The sequence below is a fragment of the Crinia signifera genome, chromosome 6 (assembly GCF_055691185.1).
Source record: "Crinia signifera chromosome 6, ASM5569118v1, whole genome shotgun sequence".
NCBI lineage: Eukaryota > Metazoa > Chordata > Amphibia > Anura > Myobatrachidae > Crinia > Crinia signifera.
In genome coordinates this window covers 4,002,293-4,024,013 of record NC_139222.1, presented here as the reverse complement: position 1 = coordinate 4,024,013, position 21,721 = coordinate 4,002,293, and the positions used below count along the sequence as shown (strand labels likewise).

General features: G+C 50.6%; 1 protein-coding gene across 1 annotated transcript in view; it reads right to left on the bottom strand.

Annotated features, from left to right (window-relative positions):
- Positions 1-21,721, bottom strand: part of LOC146007410 (uncharacterized) — a 50,336-nt gene that overhangs the window by 13,488 nt on the left and 15,127 nt on the right. Inside the window, exons 4-6 of the mRNA XM_083145761.1 lie at positions 5,401-5,534; positions 3,943-4,134; positions 878-956 (exon numbers count right to left, since the gene is read on the bottom strand). Coding sequence (XP_083001887.1) covers positions 878-956; positions 3,943-4,134; positions 5,401-5,534 — 405 coding nt within the window. The remainder of the gene's footprint in view (positions 1-877; positions 957-3,942; positions 4,135-5,400; positions 5,535-21,721) is intronic.

The following is a 21,721-nucleotide window of genomic DNA, read 5'->3' as shown; positions in this document are numbered from 1 at the left end:
ACATCTCTCTGGGGTATTCCTGTTACTGGGCCCATCTGTAGGAGACACACAGTGACTGAGGACATTGTATATATGTGATTATCCTGGGAATACAGAGGACGGGGACATCTCTCTGGGGTATTCCTGTTACTGGGCCCATCTGTAGGAGACACGCAGTGACTGAGGACATGGTATATATGTGATTATCCTGGGAATACAGAGGATGGGGACATCTTCTGGGGTATTCCTGTTACTGGGCCCATCTGTAGGAGACACGCAGTGACTGAGGACATTGTATATATGTGATTATCCTGGGAATACAGAGGACGGGGACATCTCTCTGGGGTATCTCTGTTACTGGGCCCATCTGTAGGAGACACGCAGTGACTGAGGACATTGTATATATGTGATTATCCTGGGAATACAGAGGATGGGGACATCTCTCTGGGGTATCTCTGTTACTGGGCCCATCTGTAGGAGACACACAGTGACTGAGGACATGGTATATATGTGATTATCCTGGGAATACAGAGGACGGGGACATCTCTCTGGGGTATTCCTGTTACTGGGCCCATCTGTAGGAGACACGCAGTGACTGAGGACATGGTATATATGTGATTATCCTGGGAATACAGAGGATGGGGACATCTCTCTGGGGTATTCCTGTTACTGGGCCCATCAGTAGGAGACACACAGTGACTGAGGACATTGTATATATGTGATTATCCTGGGAATACAGAGGACGGGGACATCTCTCTGGGGTATTCCTGTTACTGGGCCCATCTGTAGGAGACACACAGTGACTGAGGACATTGTATATATGTGATTATCAGATGCTGGGTGTATATAGGGGACCCCCATACCTGCTCTCCCCTGTACAATAAATGTCTCCTCTTACCCCGTGATGTGAGGGGCCGGTGATTCTCCATCATCACGTCCTTGTACAGACCCCTGTGTTCCTCTATATACTCCCCGTCCTGCATGGAGAGATAGACAGTGACATCCTGACACCTTATAGGAACCTGACACACACAATGGTACAGTCATCACCCAGACACATCCCCGGTGTTACTGTATAATGTCCCATTCCCAGCAGTCACCTCTCCGGTCACATCCCCCGGTGTTACTATATAACGTCCCATTCCCAGCAGTCACCTCTCCTGTCACATCCCCCTGTGCTACTATATAACGTCCCATTCCCAGCAGTCACCTCTCCTGTCACATCCCCCGGTGTTACTGTATAACGTCCCATTCCCAGCATTCACCTCTCCGGTCACATCCCCCGGTGTTACTGTATAACGTCACATTCCCAGCAGTCACCTCTCCGGTCACATTCCCCGGTGTTACTGTATAACGTCCCATTCCCAGCATTCACCTCTCCGGTCACATCCCCCGGTGTTACTGTATAACGTCCCATTCCCAGCAGTCACCTCTCCTGTCACATCCCCCGGTGTTACTGTATAACGTCCCATTCCCAGCAGTCACCTCTCCGGTCACATCCCCCGGTGTTACTGTATAACGTCCCATTCCCAGCAGTCACCTCTCCGGTCACATCCCCTGGTGTTACTGTATAACGTCCCATTCCCAGCAGTCACCTCTCCGGTCACATTCCCCGGTGTTACTGTATAACGTCCCATTCCCAGCAGTCACCTCTCCGGTCACATCCCCCGGTGTTACTGTATAACGTCCCATTCCCAGCAGTCACCTCTCCAGTCACACCCCCCGGTGTTACTGTATAACGTCCCATTCCCAGCAGTCACCTCTCCAGTCACATCCCCCCGGTGTTACTGTATAACGTCCCAATCCCAGAAGTCCCCTCTCCGGTAACATCCCACCCGGTGTTACTGTACAAAGTCCCATTCCCAGCAGTCACCTTACCGACCACATCCCCCGGTGTTACTGTATAATGTCCCATTCCCAGCGGTCACCTCTCCGGTCACACCTCCTGGTGTTACTGTAAACCATCCCATTTCTAGCAGTCACCTCTTCGGTGACATCCCCCGGTGTTACTGTATGACGTCCCATTCCCAGCAGTCACCTTTCCAATTACATCCCCCGGTGTTACTGTATAACGTCCCATTCCCAGCAGTCACCTCTCCGGTCACATCCCCCGATGTTACTGTATAACGTCCCATTCCCAGCAGTCACCTCTCCAGTCACATCCCCCGGTGTTACTGTATAACGTCCCATTCCCAGCAGTCACCTCTCCGGTCACATCCCCCGGTGTTACTGTATAACGTCCCATTCCCAGCAGTCACCTGTCCGGTCACATCCCCGGTGTTACTGCATAACGTCCCATTCCCAGCAGTCACCTCTCCGGTCACATCCCCCGGTGTTACTGTATAACGTCCCATTCCCAGCAGTCACCTCTCCAGTCACACCCCCCGGTGTTACTGTATAACGTCCCATTCCCAGCAGTCACCTCTCCAGTCACATCCCCCCGGTGTTACTGTATAACGTCCCAATCCCAGAAGTCCCCTCTCCGGTAACATCCCACCCGGTGTTACTGTACAAAGTCCCATTCCCAGCAGTCACCTTACCGACCACATCCCCCGGTGTTACTGTATAATGTCCCATTCCCAGCGGTCACCTCTCCGGTCACACCTCCTGGTGTTACTGTAAACCATCCCATTTCTAGCAGTCACCTCTTCGGTGACATCCCCCGGTGTTACTGTATGACGTCCCATTCCCAGCAGTCACCTTTCCAATTACATCCCCCGGTGTTACTGTATAACGTCCCATTCCCAGCAGTCACCTCTCCGGTCACATCCCCCGATGTTACTGTATAACGTCCCATTCCCAGCAGTCACCTCTCCAGTCACATCCCCCGGTGTTACTGTATAACGTCCCATTCCCAGCAGTCACCTCTCCGGTCACATCCCCCGGTGTTACTGTATAACGTCCCATTCCCAGCAGTCACCTGTCCGGTCACATCCCCGGTGTTACTGCATAACGTCCCATTCCCAGCGGTCACCTCTCCGGTCACATCCCCTGGTGTTACTGTATAACGTCCCATTCCCATCATTCACCTCTCCGGTCACATCCCCCCGGTGTTCCTGTATAACGTCCCATTCCCAGCAGTCACCTCTCCGGTCACATCCCCCCGGTGTTCCTGTATAACGTCCCATTCCCAGCAGTCACCTCTCCGGTCACATCACCCGGTGTTACTGTATAACGTCCCATTCCCAGCAGTCACCTCTCCGGTCACATCCCCCGGTGTTACTGTATAACGTCCCATTCCCAGCAGTCACCTCTCCGGTCACATCCCCCGGTGTTACTGTATAACGTCCCATTCCCAGCAGTCACCTCTCCAGTCACATCCCGCGGAGTTACTGTATAACGTCCCATTCCCAGCAGTCACCTGTCCGGTCACATCCCCCAGTGTTACTGTATAACGTCCCATTCCCAGCAGTCACCTCTCCGGTCACATCCCCGGTGTTACTGTAGAACGTCCCATTCCCAGCAGTCACCTCTCTAGTCACATCCCCCCGGTGTTACTGTATTATGTCCCATTCCCAGCGGTCACCTCTCCGGTCACATCCCCGGTGTTACTGTAGAACGTCCCATTCCCAGCAGTCACCTCTCCGGTCACATCCCCGGTGTTACTGTATAACGTCCCATTCCCAGCAGTCACCTCTCTGGTCAAATCCCCCAGTGTTACTGTATAACGTCCCATTCCCAGCAGTCACCTCTCCGGTCACATCCCCGGTGTTACTGTATAATGTCCCACTCCCAGCAGTCACCTCTCCGGTCACATCCCCCGGTGTTACTGTATAACGTCCCATTCCCAGCAGTCACCTCTCCGGTCACATCACCCGGTGTTACTGTATAACGTCCCACTCCCAGCAGTCACCTCTCCGGTCACATCCCCTGGTGTTACAGTATAACGTCCCATTCCCAGCAGTCACCTCTCTAGTCACATCCCCCGGTGTTACTGTATAACGTCCCATTCCCAGCAGTCACCTCTCCAGTCAGCAGCTGAATGATCTTGTTGGTGAGTTCCAGGATCTTCTTGTCATTGTGCCTCTCATGTGTCAGTGAGTGAGGTGGAGGCACCGTGATGGGGCTCTGGGTCCTTCTCTGTCCTCCTGACTCATGGGGACGGCTGCTGGGTGTCTCACACTCACCAGATGTCTTCTTCACTACTGTGTAACCCTGTGTATTGGGGAAGACATCAAATATCATTATACACAATGCCAGATCCCATCACCTCCCTGTATTATTACTATAGATATAAGTGATGTCACCGTCACCTCCCCGGTCATGTCCCTGTATTATTACTATAGATATAAGTGATGTCACTGTCACCTCCCCGATCATGTCCCTGTATTATTACTATAGATATAAGTGATGTCACTGTCACCTCCCCGGTCATGTCTCTGTATTATTACTATAGATATAAGTGATGTCACTGTCACCTCCCCGATCATGTCCCTGTATTATTACTATAGATATAAGTGATGTCACTGTCACCTCCCCGATCATGTCCCTGTATTATTACTATAGATATAAGTGATGTCACTGTCACCTCCCCGGTCACATCCCTGTATTATTACTATAGGTATAAGTGATGTCACTGTCACGTCCCTGTATTATTACTATAGATATAAGTGATGTCACTGTCACCTCCCCGGTCACATCCCTGTATTATTACTATAGATATAAGTGATGTCACTGTCACGTCCCTGTATTATTACTATAGATATAAGTGATGTCACTGTCACCTCCCGGTCACGTCCCTGTATTCCTGTATTATTACTATAGATATAAGTGATGTCACTGTCACCTCCCCGGTCACGTCCCTGTATTATTACTATAGATATAAGTGATGTCACTGTCACCTCCCCGGTCACATCCCTGTATTATTACTATAGATATAAGTGATGTCACTGTCACCTCCCCGGTCACGTCCCTGTATTATTACTATAGATATAAGTGATGTCACTGTCACCTCCCCGGTCACATCCCTGTATTATTACTATAGATATAAGTGATGTCACTGTCACGTCCATGTATTATTACTACAGATATTAGTGATGTCACTGACACCTCCCCGGTCACATCCCTGTATTATTACTATAGATATAAGTGATGTCACGTCACCTCCCCGGTCACGTCCCTGTATTATTACTATAGATATAAGTGATGTCACTGTCACCTCCCCGGTCACATCCCTGTATTATTACTATAGATATAAGTGATGTCACTGTCACCTCCCCGGTCACGTCCCTGTATTATTACTATAGATATAAGTGATGTCACTGTCACCTCCCTGTATTATTACTATAGATATAAGTGATGTCACTGTCACCTCCCCGGTCACGTCCCTGTATTAATACTATAGATATAAGTGATGTCACTGTCACCTCCCCGGTCACGTCCCTGTATTATTACTATAGATATAAGTGATGTCACTGTCACCTCCCCGGTCAGCAGATAGATGATCTCCAGGGTGATAGTTATTATCCTCTCAGTCCTGGGACTCCTGTCCGTCTCCATCCTCAGGGAATCAGTGAGAATACAGAACGTGTGACGTGTAATAAAGACTCTGGATCCTCACAGCTGGAGCGCCTAGGAATAAATATAATACATATAACACGTCACGGAGAGCATATGTAACACAGATATGTAACACGGAGTAACCAGTAAGTCTCCCTGTATAATAATAATAACAACAGGACACCACAGGCTGCTCCCCCTGTATTATAATAACAACAACAGGACACCACAGGCTACTCTGCCTGTATAATAATAATAGGACACCACAGGCTGCTCCCCCTGTATAATAATAGGACACCACAGGCTGCTCCCCCTGTATAATAATAGGACACTACAGTCTGCCCTCCCTATATAATAATAACAACAGGACACCACAGGCTGCTCCCCCTGTATAATAATAATAATAACAGTACACTACAGGCTGCTCCCCAAATATAATAACAACAGGACACCACAGGCTGCTCCCCCCGTATAATAGTAACAGGACACCACAGGCTGCTCCCCCAGTATAATAGGACACCACAGTCTTCTCTCCATGTATAATAACAACAGGACACCACAGGCTGCTCCACCTGTAGAATTACCTGATCTCTCCCGCTCCGTCCCGTAATGACCCGGAAGTTGTAATGAAGCACAAGGGTCGGGGATTTGGCCGGATGTAACGTGATAAATTGAACGATAGATGGAAGTACGCTGGAACGCACAGAGCGTATGTATGTTGGAACGCGGAAGTAGTGTGGAACGCACAGACCGGAAGTGGCGTGTCCCGGGCTCTGGAGGTGTCCCCGCTGCAGAGGACTCCGGCCTGGGGTTCCCAGCTGTGTGTGTGGAGAATGATTAGTGATATAGGGGGCGGTATATGAGTGCAGGACCCCCCTCCCCCGCGGTGACTGCTCTGCATGGTAACCCCTTAGTGACCAGACTTCCTGTTACCATGGTAATGGTCCCTCCATAGTGTGTGTATGCTGGGAGGCCTATGGTGGCACTGTGCAGCCAGCTACATTGTGTACAGCTGGTGATGTCCCCTGACAGGTGGTGATATCCCTGTTCTGTCTGTGTGATGTGCTCATTGTCCCTGTGCCCCCCCGTGTGTTACCGTCCTGTGCCCCCCCGTGTGTTACCGTCCTGTGCCCCCCCGTGTGTTACTGTCCTGTCACACACCCCCCGTGTTACCGTCCTGTCACCCCCGTGTTATCGTCCTGTCACCCCCCCCCTGTGTGTTACCGTCCTGTGCCCCCCCGTGTGTTACTGTCCTGTCACACACCCCCCCGTGTTACCGTCCTGTCACCCCCGTGTTATCGTCCTGTCACCCCCCCCCCCCCCTGTGTGTTACCGTCCTGTGCCCCCCTGTGTGTTACCACCCTGTCACCCCCCTGTGTGTTACTCAGTGCTTAAAGTGGTCATGGAGAGGACATGGAGCTCTCCTTTCCTGCCACCTACCCCCTACCCTCGCCCAGCGGGCATAGCCAGGGTTGGCACTAGCATGTTATATGCACCTTAAAATTCAAAATTTGCTCCCTACAGTCCAAACACCACAAAGAAATGAAAAAGAAGGCGCGTGGTGAAAAGTCAGGTGTGCTATAAAATATTATCCTGGCCCAAATTATACCATAGTGTAGAACTATCCTATTCACATTACACAACACACGTAGTGACCCGTACTCACGTTACACAACACACGTAGTGACCCACAGTCACGTTACACCTCACGCAGTGACCCGTATTCACGTTACACCTCACATAGTGACCCGTATTCGCGTTACACCTCACGTAGTGACCCGTATTCATTCAGGACATGGAGCTCTCCTTCCCTGCCACCTACCCCCTACCCTCGCCCAGCGGGCATAGCCAGGGTTGGCACTAGCATGTTATATGCACCTTAAAATTCAAAATTTGCTCCCTACAGTCCAAACACCACAAAGAAATGAAAAAGAAGGTGCGTGGTGAAAAGTCAGGTGTGCTATAAAATATTATCCTGGCCCAAATTATACCATAGTGTAGAACTATCCTATTCACATTACACAACACACGTAGTGACCCGTACTCACGTTACACAACACACGTAGTGACCCACAGTCACGTTACACCTCACGCAGTGACCCGTATTCACGTTACACCTCACATAGTGACCCGTATTCGCGTTACACCTCACGTAGTGACCCGTATTCATTCAGGACATGGAGCTCTCCTTCCCTGCCACCTACCCCCTACCCTCGCCCAGCGGGCATAGCCAGGGTTGGCACTAGCATGTTATATGCACCTTAAAATTCAAAATTTGCTTCCTACAGTCCAAACACCACAAAGAAATGAAAAAGAAGGCGCGTGGTGACAAGTCAGGTGTGCTATAAAATATTATCCTGGCCCAAATTATACCATAGTGTAGAACTATCCTATTCACTCTACACAACACACGTAGTGACCCGTACTCACGTTACACAACACACGTAGTGACCCACAGTCACGTTACACCTCACGCAGTGACCCGTATTCACGTTACACCTCACATAGTGACCCGTATTCGCGTTACACCTCACGTAGTGACCCGTATTCATTCAGGACATGGAGCTCTCCTTCCCTGCCACCTACCCCCTACCCTCGCCCAGCGGGCATAGCCAGGGTTGGCACTAGCATGTTATATGCACCTTAAAATTCAAAATTTGCTTCCTACAGTCCAAACACCACAAAGAAATGAAAAAGAAGGCGCGTGGTGAAAAGTCAGGTGTGCTATAAAATATTATCCTGGCCCAAATTATACCATAGTGTAGAACTATCCTATTCACATTACACAACACACGTAGTGACCCGTACTCACGTTACACAACACACGTAGTGACCCACAGTCACGTTACACCTCACGCAGTGACCCGTATTCACGTTACACCTCACATAGTGACCCGTATTCGCGTTACACCTCACGTAGTGACCCGTATTCATTCAGGACATGGAGCTCTCCTTCCCTGCCACCTACCCCCTACCCTCGCCCAGCGGGCATAGCCAGGGTTGGCACTAGCATGTTATATGCACCTTAAAATTCAAAATTTGCTTCCTACAGTCCAAACACCACAAAGAAATGAAAAAGAAGGCGCGTGGTGAAAAGTCAGGTGTGCTATAAAATATTATCCTGGCCCAAATTATACCATAGTGTAGAACAATCCTATTCACATTACACAACACACGCAGTGACCCACAGTCATGTTACACCTCACATAGTGACCCGTATTCACGTTACACCTCACGTAGTGACCCATAGTCACGTTACACCTCACACAGGGCCTTATTCTGATTGATGCGTACTTTCCCGAACACTTTCGGATAGCGTTTTTACGGCGTCTGCGCATGCGTGGGGAACGCAAGGCGCATGTGCCACGCATTGACTCCGTACCTGTTCGTGCTAATCCCGTACAAAACTGTGCACCGCAATCACTCGGGAAATATGGGCGTATTATGGGCGTCATGCGGAATGACACAGGGGCATAGTTTCAAAGTGGGCAAAACTGGGTGGAAACATGGGCGGACACGGGGGAGTACACTTATGTTGGGGGGCGTGCATTCGGATAGCACTCCGAATGCCCGCGAACAAAACCGATAGAAATGTGCGGTGTCCATAAGGCAAGTATTGCTTTGCGGAAACCACTCGGTCCTGCGGTAGGCGAACGGAACGCCTAATGACTACAACCATTAACACCTGAACCCAATACAATCGACTCCTTTACTCATTACTCACTAATAGGACGCTTGTCAGTGCTTTAATTGAAACCATTGCACTTCAATTGATGTAAGGGTTAATGTGTGCAATGGATGTGTTAGGCATGGGTTTAAGTATATATTGGCATTTAATTGATTCCAATTACAAATAAACATTTTTTAATGAGGATAGGTAATTGAATAAGTGGGTCATGTGATGTATTGCAGAGTTGAGATAATAGTGGCTAGTTTTGCGTAAATACACCGCATCGGTGCGTACGGCCAGCTTCCCATCCGTTCTGATGCGGTATCACCGTGCATACTCTGTAATACCGTGCAGAATCTGAGTGTGTCCACCGCACACGCATGGTTTGTATGTCGTCCGTAAACACGCCCTGTTCTTAAAGTGCGAGTCCGTCCGAAAGCGGAGGCTCGGTGGGCGTTTTAACGGCCGACGTCCGCACAGCGTGGCGTGCGGACCGCACCGTAGGAATTCGGGAAAGTACGCACCGATCAGAATAAGGCCCACAGTGACCCATAGTCACATTACACAACACACGTAGTGACCCATATTCACGTTACACCTCACGCAGTTACCCATAGTCACGTTACACCTCACGTAGTGACCCGTATTCACGTTACACCTCACGTAGTGACCCACAGTCACGTTACACCTCACGCAGTGACCCCTACTCACGTTACACCTCACGCAGTTACCCATAGTCACGTTACACCTCACGTAGTGACCCGTATTCACGTTACACCTCACGTAGTGACCCGTATTCACGTTACACCTCACGTAGTGACCCACAGTCACGTTACACCTCACGTAGTGACCCATATTCACGTTACACCTCACGCAGTGACCCATATTCACGTTACACCTCACGCAGTTACCCATAGTCACGTTACACCTCACGTAGTGACCCGTATTCACGTTACACCTCACGTAGTGACCCGTATTCACGTTACACCTCACACAGTGACCCACAGTCACGTTACACCTCACGTAGTGACCCGTAGTCACGTTACACCTCACATAGTGACCCATAGTCACGTTACACCTCACATAGTGACCCATAGTCACGTTACACCTCACACAGTGACCCATAGTCACGTTACACCTCACGTAGTGACCCGTAGTCACGTTACACCTCACATAGTGACCCATAGTCACGTTACACCTCACATAGTGACCCGTAGTCACGTTACACAACACACGCAGTGACCCATAGTCACGTTACACCTCACGCAGTGACCCATAGTCACGTTACACCTCACGTAGTGACCCGTAGTCACGTTACACCTCACTTAGTGACCCATAGTCACGTTACACCTCACATAGTGACCCATAGTCACGTTACACAACACACGCAGTGACCCATAGTCACGTTACACCTCACATAGTGACCCATAGTCACGTTACACAACACACGCAGTGACCCATAGTCACGTTACACAACACACGCAGTGACCCATAGTCACGTTACACCTCACGCATTGACCCGTAGTCACGTTACACCTCACGCAGTGACCCATAGTCAGGTTACACCTCACACCTCACGCAGTGACCCGTAGTCGCGTTACACCTCGTGCAGTGACCAACACCCCCAGAAGCCCACACTGCCACATTCCTGGGTTGAAGGCCAGATCTCCCCAGCAGCTGAATAGTGGTTAGATCCACATGTGGAACCTGGGACAAACAGCCACGGAGCAGATCCTTGCTCCTCTTCCTTCTCCTGCCGTGTAATCACCAGGGGGAGAGAGGCTGGCCGGGCTCCTTACATGACTTCCCTCCCCCTGGGTCTCTGGGATGGCTAATACCCGCAGTGCAGGGCCTCTGCACATGATCACTATCCCTGGCTGCAGGGAGCAGGGCTGGCAACAGAAATCTTGGGGCCCCATACACTGAAATCTGTGGGGGCCCCTTTCCCCCATCAAGCACATTAGTATTGCAGAGCAGGGTGGGAATAGTGTTGCGGAGCAGGGAGGGAGGATGGGAATAGTGGTGCGGAGCAGGGAGGGAGGATGGGAATAGTGGTGCGGAGCAGAGAGGAAGAATAGGAGGGCTGTGAGTAATGTGTGGAGCGGGGAGTGATTTGTTTTTCAGATCTGAGAGGGATTGTGGAAGTAGTGGTGTGGAGCAGGGAAGGTGGGAGTAGTGGTGCAAAGCAGGGAGGGACGGTGGGAATAGTAGTGCAGAGTAGGAAGGGAGTAGTGGTGCGGAGCAGGGAGGAACGGTGGGAGTAGTAGTGTGAAGTGGAATGGGAGTAGTGGTGCGGAGCAGAGAGGAACAGTGGGAGTAGTGGTGCGGAGCAGGAAGGGAGTAGTGGTGCGGAGCAGAGAGGAACAGTGGGAGTAGTAGTACAGAGTAGGAAGGGAGTAGTGGTGCGGAGCAGGGAGGGACGGTGGGAATAGTAGTGCAGATCTGGGAGGGATGGTGGAAGTTGTAGTGTGGAGCAGGGAGGGACGGTGGGAGTAGAAGTGTAGAGCAGGGAGGGTGGGAACAGTGGTGCAGAGCTGGTAGGGAGAATGTGATTAGTAGTGCAGAGTAGGAAGGGAGTAGTGGTGCAGAGCAGGGATGGACGGTGGAAGTAGTAGTGCTGAGTAGGAAGGGAGTAGTGGTGCGGAGCACTGATGGACGGTGGAAGTAGTAGTGCTGAGTGGAAGGGAGTAGTGGTGTAGAGCAGGGATGGACGGTGGGAGTAGTAGTGCGGGTAGGGAGTAGTGGTGCAAAGCAGGGAGGGATGGTGGGAGTAGTAGTGCGGAGTAGGAAGGAAGTAGTGGTGCGGAGAAGGGAGGGACGGTGGGAGTAGTAGTGTACAGTAGAAAGGGAGTAGTGATGCAGAGCAGGGAGGGACGGTGGGAGTAGTAGTGCAGAGTAGGAAGGGAGAAGTGGTGCAGAGCAGGGGGGGACAGTGGGAGTAGTAGTGCAGAGTAGGAAGGGAGTAGTGGTGCATAGCAAGGAGGGATGGTGGGAGTAGTAGTGCAGAGTAGGAAGAGAGCAGTGGTGCATAGCAAGGAGGGAGGGTTAGATTAGTAGTGCGGAGTAGGAAGGGAGTAGTGGTGCAAAGCACGGAGGGACAGTGGGAGTAGTAGTGCAGAGTAGGAAGGGAGTAGTGGTGCAGAGCAGGGAGGGATGGTGGGAGTAGTAGTTAGAGTAGGAAGGGAGTAGTGGTGCGGAGCTGTGAGGGACAGTGGGAGTAGTAGTGCAGAGTAGGAAGGAACGGTGGAAGTAGTAGTGCGGAGTAGGAAGGGATGGTGGGAGTATTAGTGCGGAGTAGGAAGGGAGTAGTGGTGCAGAGCAGGGAGGGATGGGGAGAAGTAGTGCAGAGCAGGGAGGGAGTAGTGGTGCGGAGCAGTGCGGAGCAGTGCGGAACGGTGGAAGTAGTAGTGCGGAGTAGGAAGGGACGGTGGAACTAGTGGTGCAGAGTAGGAAGGGAGTAGTGGTGTGGAGCAGGGAGGGACGGTGGGAGTAGTAGTGCAGAGTAGGAAGGGAGTAGTGGTGCGGAGCAGGGAGGGATGGTGGGAGTAGTAGTGCAGAGTAGGAAGGGAGTAGTGGTGCAGAGCAGGGAGGAACGGTGGAAGTGGTAGTGCAGAGTAGGAAGGGAGTGGTGGTGCGGAGCAAGGAGGGACAGTGGGGGTAGTAGTGCAGAGTAGTAAGGGAGAAGTGGTGCAGGGAAGGAGGGTGGGAGTAGTATTGCAGAGTAGGAAGGGAGTAGTGGTGCAGAGCAGGGAGGAACGGTGTTAGTAGTAGTTCGGAGTAGGAAGGGAGGGTGGGAGTAGTAGTGTGGAATAGGAAGGGAGTAGTGGTGCAGAGCATGGAGGGACAGTGGAACTAGTAGTGCGGAGTAGGAAAGGAGAAGGGGTGCAGAGCAGGGAGGGACGGTGGGAGTAGGAAGGGAGTAGTGGTGCAGAGCAGGGAGGGATGGTGGGAGTAGTAGTGCAGAGTAGTAAGGGAGTAGTGGTGCAGGGAAGGAGGGTGGGAGTAGTACTGGAGAGTAGGAAGGAAGTAGTGGTGCAGAGCAGGGAGGAATGGTGTTGGGAGTAGTGCGGAGTAGGAAGGGAGTATTGGTGCAGAGCAGGGAGGGACGGTGGAAGGTACTTCACCCCGAAAGATTGGAGGTAATATAAGAGAACACAAACAATAGGTCACATGATCGGGATCTGAGATCCATTGTAATGTCTGGTGAAAATTAGTCACATGTCTGCCTTCTGTTTATAAGTATTTTATGTGTTTTTATGAATATATTAATATATAATATTATCAGCGGCCATATTGGCCTAAGGTATAAATACAGAGAGCCTTGCAAGGAGAGGACACCGCGTCAGGGTACAGCACCCCCATTCCTTCCTCCCAGGATACGTGAACCAGGACTGAAAGTGGACATTACCATAAATTTGGGGCTATTGCAGCAGTGGCGGATATCCCAGAGGATTCAGTATGAAGTCCCGGCGTTCAAAATCCCGACGCCGGAATCCCGACCGCCGAAATCCTGACAAGGGGGGACGTGGATCGCCCCCCCTTGCAGGCTCGCTGCGCTCGCCACGCTCGGCACACTAATTTATTCTCCCTCCAGGGGTGTCGTGGACACCCACGGAGGGAGAAAGTGTCGGGATTTCTGCGGTCGGGATTCCGGCGTCGGGTTTCTTAACGCCGGGATCCCGACCGCCGGGATTTTAACTGCATCCCATCCCAGATACCTGTGACAAAGAAACTGTCCCCCCATAAAAACCACCTTGTCAACCGGAACAGGATCCATTCAAAGAAGGATCAGTGGGGTGAATTTCCTAAAATTCCCACTCTTATATATTGAAAGTGGAAGCATATATATATATTTTCACCAAGCAAATATGCTATTTTTCAGTGTATTTTAACCACTAGAGTGGTCTGCCCGGGCTCAGCTGCGCTGCCTCAGCGTGCTGTCCCGGAAAAATTCCGGACATACCACTAAAATGAAGGTGGGCACCAGTGGTGTCCAGGTTTGCACCACTGGCACAACATCTGTCCGAGCATCCCCCCCCCAGTGGCCGCTCTGCTGTCCCCTCCCCTCAATCCCCCTCACCTCTCAGCTCCCCTGCCCCCGCCGCCATTAGTTCTAGTGATTGACAGGCAGCAGGCTCGGGGATGTTCAGGGGGACTCGGGAGAGTTCAGGCACCAGAGTCCTCCCAAGCCGCCGCGAAACATCCCCAAGGCTGCCGCCTGTGTGTGATCACTGACAGGCGGCTGGAGCAGAGGCTGTAGGGGAGCTCTAGTGTACTAACGCCGGAGCGAAGGGGGGGGGAGGGGAGGGGGGGGGCGGCGGCTTCTGATGATCTGTGGTGAGTTTTGCTGGGGCAGGACAAACCTGCCCTGGTAGGTTTGTCCTGCCCCAGCAAAACCCACCACTGAAGGGGTTAATTGTGTATCATTTTTTTAGGATTTAATTTTAAATGTGCTTATTAAGCAAATAAATGGTCACGACTTGATTACTTACCTGAAAAGCGCAGTTCAGATATATTTTTTCTTTCTGAATGGACTTTTATTTGTGTGCCTGGCCGAGGACAGGCGGCTGGTGTCCTGGGATCCACCTCCCTCCCCCAGCCCTCCGTCCCCACTGTGAATGGGCCGGCCAGTGTGCGACTCGCTGCGGCCATTTGTACGTGAATGAATTCAGATCACTGCGTGTTATCCAGAATCGGTCGCTATATATACAGCAGATGATACGGGATACAGCCACTAGGGAAATGTAACCAGGTGCAGCACAATAAAACGGTTTTGGGGATCCGCACCAGATATTCGGGAAATGTTTTCAGTTATAAATGACAATGGTCTTGGGGTCATGACTGACTATTGTATCTCTGACTTACATCACCTTTCACTATTCTGCTGGGTACACACCAGGACGACAAGGGTCCGATCCCATCAATCTAGATCCAATTCCGACCGATTGGATGTAGATTGTGCATTTACACCGTGACGGGCAGGGGTGCACCCCCGAGTTACAGCACGGTATAATATCAGAGAAAGAAGCTCGGTGGGGTGCACGCTAGAACCCCGGGAATTATCGTGTTCTAATATAGTTAATTCTACGCCTTCATTAGCCTGCGACTATACAGCTAAACTAATGGCGTTCTCCATCATATTTCCGTAATGCCGATATCCCATCGGTATTCCTGGTATATCGCTCAATATGAGTTGGTAATGAGGATATAATCATCGGTCAAATATATCATACAAATCAAACGAAACAAATATACGAACGTTTCTTTCCAATCTTTACAAGGAATCGCCCTGTAATTACGTATTATTGTCTAATGGATATATAGTGAGATGATACAATTCCTCTATACACCGATATCATGGTGCTTGTCTATTAATAAATCATATCCCCGGAGAGTGTTTGTGTGAGAGTCCGATATATCTAATAACTGATTATTCGGAGAGACAGTTTTAGTGTATTGTCTGCAGGAATCTCGTATTGTCTGTACCGCAGCAGCAGGTAACAGCCTCTTGCATTACATGTGTCTCAGTAGTTAGATTACAGATAGATTGTGTTACTTGTATACGTGAGACTTTTGCAGCATCGCAGCTTATTAACATCACAATGATTTACATTGGAAACATTCCGGCTACACTTGACTGGTGTAAAAGTTATACTCTGCCACATGCGGCTCCTGACTGGCTCGCTGCTTGGCGCTGCTGTGTGTTCGTCCGATGGCGGCTGTGTGTGTGAGCGGCATAGTCCACAGCCGCCATCAGACACACATACAGCAGCACCGAGCTGCCCACATGTCACTGCAGCCACAGTGCCGCCGCCAAAGGTGAGTCGCGTGATTGCATGGGGCTGCAATCGGTGGCATTTTTCAAGGCTGATGCGCAGGTGTTTGGAATATCTAAAGAGGAGCGGGTGTGCGGCGTTACTAATGGGGGCGGGTGTGCGGCGTTACTAATGGGGGCGGGTGTGCGGCGTTACTAATGGGGGCGGGTGTGCGACGTTACTAATGGGGGCGGGTGTGCGACGTTACTAATGGGGGCGGGTGTGCGGCGTTACTAATGGGGGCGGGTGTGCGACGTTACTAATGGGGGCGGGTGTGCGACGTTACTAATGGGGGCGGGTGTGCGACGTTACTAATGGGGGCGGGTGTGCGACGTTACTAATGGGGGCGGGTGTGCGACGTTAATAATGGGGGCGGGTGTGCGACATTACTAATGGGGGCGGGTGTGCGGCGTTAATAATGGGGGCGGGTGTGCGGCGTTAATAATGGGGGCGGGTGTGTGACGTTACTAATGGGGCAGGTGTGCGACGTTACTAATGGGGGCGAGTGTGCGACGTTACTAATGGGGGCAGGTGTGCGGCGTTACTAATGGGGGCAGGTGTGCGGCGTTACTAATGGGGGCGGGTGTGCGACGTTACTAATGGGGGCGGGTGTGCGGCGTTACTAATGGGGGCGGGTGTGCGACGTTACTAATGGGGGCGGGTGTGCGACGTTACTAATGGGGGCGGGTGTGCGACGTTACTAATGGGGGCGGGTGTGCGACGTTACTAATGGGGGCGGGTGTGCGGCGTTACTAATGGGGGCGGGTGTGCGACGTTACTAATGGGGGCGGGTGTGCGACGTTACTAATGGGGGCGGGTGTGCGGGTGTGTGACGTTACTAATGGGGGCGGGTGTGCGGCGTTAATAATGGGGCGGGTGTGCGGCGTTACTAATGGGGGCGGGTGTGCGACGTTACTAATGGGGGCGGGTGTGTGACGTTACTAATGGGGGCGGGTGTGCGGCGTTAATAATGGGGCGGGTGTGCGGCGTTACTAATGGGGGCGGGTGTGCGGCGTTACTAATGGGGGCGGGTGTGCGGCGTTAATAATGGGGGCGGGTGTGCGGCGTTAATAATGGGGGCGGGTGTGCGGCGTTAATAATGGGGGCGGGTGTGCGGCGTTACTAATGGGGGCGGGTGTGCGGCGTTACTAATGGGGGCGGGTGTGCGGCGTTACTAATGGGGGCGGGTGTGCGGCGTTACTAATGGGGGCGGGTGTGCGGCGTTACTAATGGGGGCGGGTGTGCGGCGTTACTAATGGGGGCGGGTGTGCGGCGTTACTAATGGGGGCGGGTGTGCGACGTTACTAATGGGGGCGGGTGTGCGGCGTTAATAATGGGGGCGGGTGTGCGGCGTTACTAATGGGGGCGGGTGTGCGGCGTTACTAATGGGGGCGGGTGTGCGGCGTTACTAATGGGGGCGGGTGTGCGGCGTTACTAATGGGGGCGGGTGTGCGGCGTTACTAATGGGGGCGGGTGTGCGGCGTTACTAATGGGGGCGGGTGTGTGACATTACTAATGGGGGCGGGTGTGCGACGTTACTAATGGGGGCGGGTGTGTGACATTACTAATGGGGGCGGGTGTGCAGCGTTAATAATGGGGGCGGGTGTGCGACGTTACTAATGGGGGCAGGTGTGCGGCGTTACTAATGGGGGCAGGTGTGCGGCGTTACTAATGGGGGCAGGTGTGCGACGTTACTAATGGGGGCGGGTGTGCGGCGTTAATAATGGGGGCGGGTGTGCGACGTTACTAATGGGGCGGGTGTGCGACGTTACTAATGGGGGCGGGTGTGCGACGTTACTAATGGGGGCGGGTGTGCGGCGTTACTAATGGGGGCGGGTGTGCGGCGTTACTAATGGGGGTAGGTGTGCGGCGTTACTAATAAGGGCAGGTGTGTGGCGTTACTAATGGGGGCAGGTGTGCGGCGTTACTAATGGGGGCGGGTGTGCGACGTTACTAATGGGGGCAGGTGTGCGGTGTTACTAATGGGGGCAGGTGTGCGGTGTTACTAATGGGGGCAGGTGTGCGACGTTACTAATGGGGGCAGGTGTGCGACGTTACTAATGGGGGCAGGTGTGCAGCGTTACTAATGGGGGCAGGTGTGTGGCGTTACTAATGGGGGCAGGTGTGCGGCGTTACTAATGAGGGCAGGTGTGTGACATTACTAATGGGGGCAGGTGTGTGGCGTTACTAATGGGGGCAGGTGTGCGGCGTTACTAATGGGGGCAGGTGTGTGGTATTACTAATGGAGGCAGGTGTGTGGCGTTACTAATGCGGGCAGGTGTGTGGCGTTACTAATGGGGGCAGGTGTGTGGCATTACTAATGTAAGGGGCAAGTATAAGGGACCTACTATTGTGTTGCATGATGTGTAAAAGGGGTATATGGTGTGCTACAATACATCCAAAGACACACCCCCTTTTGAGTGACCACACCCCCTATTTCTGGAGTGCGGCCCTCAAATATCTGCTGGAAGTGGCCCCCCAGCTGATATAATTGCTCACCCCTGGTTTAGATGGTGTCTCAGTTGTTTAGAATACAGATAGATTCTGTTACAGGTATAAGTGAGACTTTTGCAGCTTATTAACATCACAATGATTTACATTGGAAACATTCCGGCTAGACTTGATTTGTTTAGAAGTATTCTCTGCCACATAGGTTATATAACCACTCGGTACTGATCTGTGGTTAATGAAAGAAGCCGCCAATCCGTTAGCGATCACATTCGTTATACATGGAACAACACAAACAAATCAAATTAATGAAAACCAAAAACAATTCTCTGCAGCACAAATCCAACCAGTGAGCGGTTATTAAATGCCGCTGCGCGGCGATAGGATATGTACCGCTCCTGTCACACACGTGACCGGCTAGACTGCGACGTACGTTTCGCTGTGGGCTTGGTCACACGGCAGCGTGCTCTTGCTGCCCGGTTGTGTATTGATGTATAAAAAATTGCCCAATCACATTCATTTATTTTTTTGAGTGGCAGTCACCCATCTAATGCCCCCCATTTTCCACCACTGTGGGGGCATGCCCAGCACCTCTGTAAGCTGCTGGGAGCCCCCAGACCCTCTGTCTGAAAGAATAGCCCATATTTTAGTTATTATTTCAATTGGCGATAGTCTTAAAGATCCCACACCCCCCAAAAAATGCGAAAAACAAATAAAAAAACAATAAATGACATAGAAGAACAAAATGTTCTTGTTTTTTTTATTCCTATAAGTCTTTCCGGAGTTTTTCACCCATGACCGTACTAATATTCCTCGGAAATAATAATATATTTCCGAAGTCTTATGTAAGTATTGATTGGTTCCATTTAGTAGGTTGGTGGGAAGTGCGAGCTGACTTGTGCATCCATCACATACATTCCCCAAATTGTAATATAATCTGTATTCATTTTTATTATGATTTATAGTATAGAACTATTGGTCACCCAGTATGTATATCTCCATTTTAGTACACCCCCCCCCCCCCCCCCCAATACCCAGTTTGATTTTTTCCCAAGTCCACATACTTTGAATCCTTTGAATGAGCTTCCAAGTTGTGAGGAGAAATGTCTCACAAATGACGTCATCTTCTTACAGTCCCCGAGATCAGTTTGGGCATTGCGGAATGAGCCTGTATGTTCCAGAAGACGCTGTTTGAGGGGTCATACCTTGGATTACACCCACATGATATAGAGCACATCACCCCCTCGGTCGTACGGTTGATGTCGTCTTGACGCCGAATGGTTTACACTGAATAATCAGTTATTAGATATATAAGAATCTCACACAAACACTTCGGGGATATGATTTATTAATAGACAAGCACCATGATATCGGTGTATAGAGGAATTGTATCGTCTCGCTATAAATCCATTAGACAATAATACGTAATTACAGGGCGATTCCATGTAAAGATTGGAAAGAAACGTTTGTATAATAGTTTCGTTTGATTTGTATGATATATTTGACCTATGGTTATATCCTCATTACCAACTCATATCGAGCGATATACCAGGAATACCGATGGGATATCGGCATTACGGAAATATGATGGTCAACACCATTAGTTCAATCCTGTTGGCGCAATCAGTTTAGCTGTATAGTCGCAGGCTAATAGAGGCGTAGCATTAACTGTATTAGAAGACGATAATTCCTTGGGATCTAGCATGCACCCCACCCGAGTTTTTTTTTCCTGATGAGCACCAACCTGTCATTTTTCAAACCCAGCCTGTAACATGACGGTTGCGAGCTGATTGGCTGGCTGTTTCTCACTCTCCAATTCATCACGATTTGAAGCTCGCTACATCTGGTCCTCAGTGACACAAAACATACAGGGTGAGATTTAATAGGATGAGAGATTCAGAAAGTGAGAGATTTGGGAAGAAATCTCCAGGTTTTTTAAAGCGGCAATCATTTACACTGCAAAACCAGTTTGATTTTGACGTGTAAATGATTGCCGCTTTAAAAAAACTGGAGATTTCTTCCCAAATCTCTCACTTTCTGAATCTCTCATCCTATTAAATCTCACCCATAGTATTTGTAATTGCACAGTACAGTGCTGTGCATCCACTTCTAGTAAGGCTGCTGTGTACAGTACAGTATCACAGGCAGACTGTACAGTACTATCCTGTATCCTGACAAAACGTACTATACTGTGCAATGCACACACACTTACTGGGATGGAAACCCAGCCATAATGGAGGTGTGGTACAGTACTGTAGGCTGAGTGGGGTCGTGATCCCTCCTTATACGACAGGCCTGATTCTGTGACATTGGAAGCACAAGAGGTACTGTACGGTACAGTGTCATTTACTGTACCATTTAGCCAGAGCAGCGTTACTGTACTGCAAAGATGGAATAACAGAATGAATGCAGTACTGTATACTCAGTGGGCTGCCCGTCATGTGTGCGCTGGCTGGGGCAGTGCTTGGTGCTGTAGGACTGCAGCAGTGACGTATCTGTGCAAAGTACTGTACTCCTTAATGTTGCACGCCTACAGTAGAGAACACATCCTGTGTACCACAGCAAGCTTCTTAAGAAACCCATAAATTAGCAACCCCCATGAGACGCACGTCTATGCCTTAGTATGTACTGAGCAGTACAGTCATGTACGGTAAAGTACTTCTTGCGCTACAGGGCATTTCAGAGGACACGTCATGCACACGCAATGCGGATTCTTTTGCTATAGCTTTGCATTAGACATCTGACGCATGTGCAGTGGTGATTTCAGAAAGCGACATCTGGTGGATGATCACTGGTATTGCACTCCTTCGGTAACGCCATACGCCACGCTGTGCGATGTATTGTGCTTCCGTGCGCTGTGGCGAGTTGGCGGGACAAATGACATAGGCAGGCTAGATGAACCTGGCTCTAAAAAAAGTGGTACAGTCACTATATCTAGATAATGGAGTCTAATCCTTCATCCAAGCTGCGGCACTGATGGTCCTTACCCACAACCCACTTCTTCAGATCTCAGCAACGGAGAAGCGCAATAGATACACAATTTAATGGAGATTCCTCAGAATTTGGGGTCTTACAGGAAACACACGCACACATTGGTAGGAGCAGGATAATGACATTTAATGACATATGGAACAAGTGGATAAAGTCTCTCCCTCTGCACAATATATGGGGGAAACCAATAATAATTCACCAAGTAATAAGTAAGAGGGGAACAGATACATGAAAGCGAATTCGGATCCACAATAATTCACAGTAGAATATGTATAAACATAAGAAATGAAGGTTTAATATACAAGATACACAATCGCAC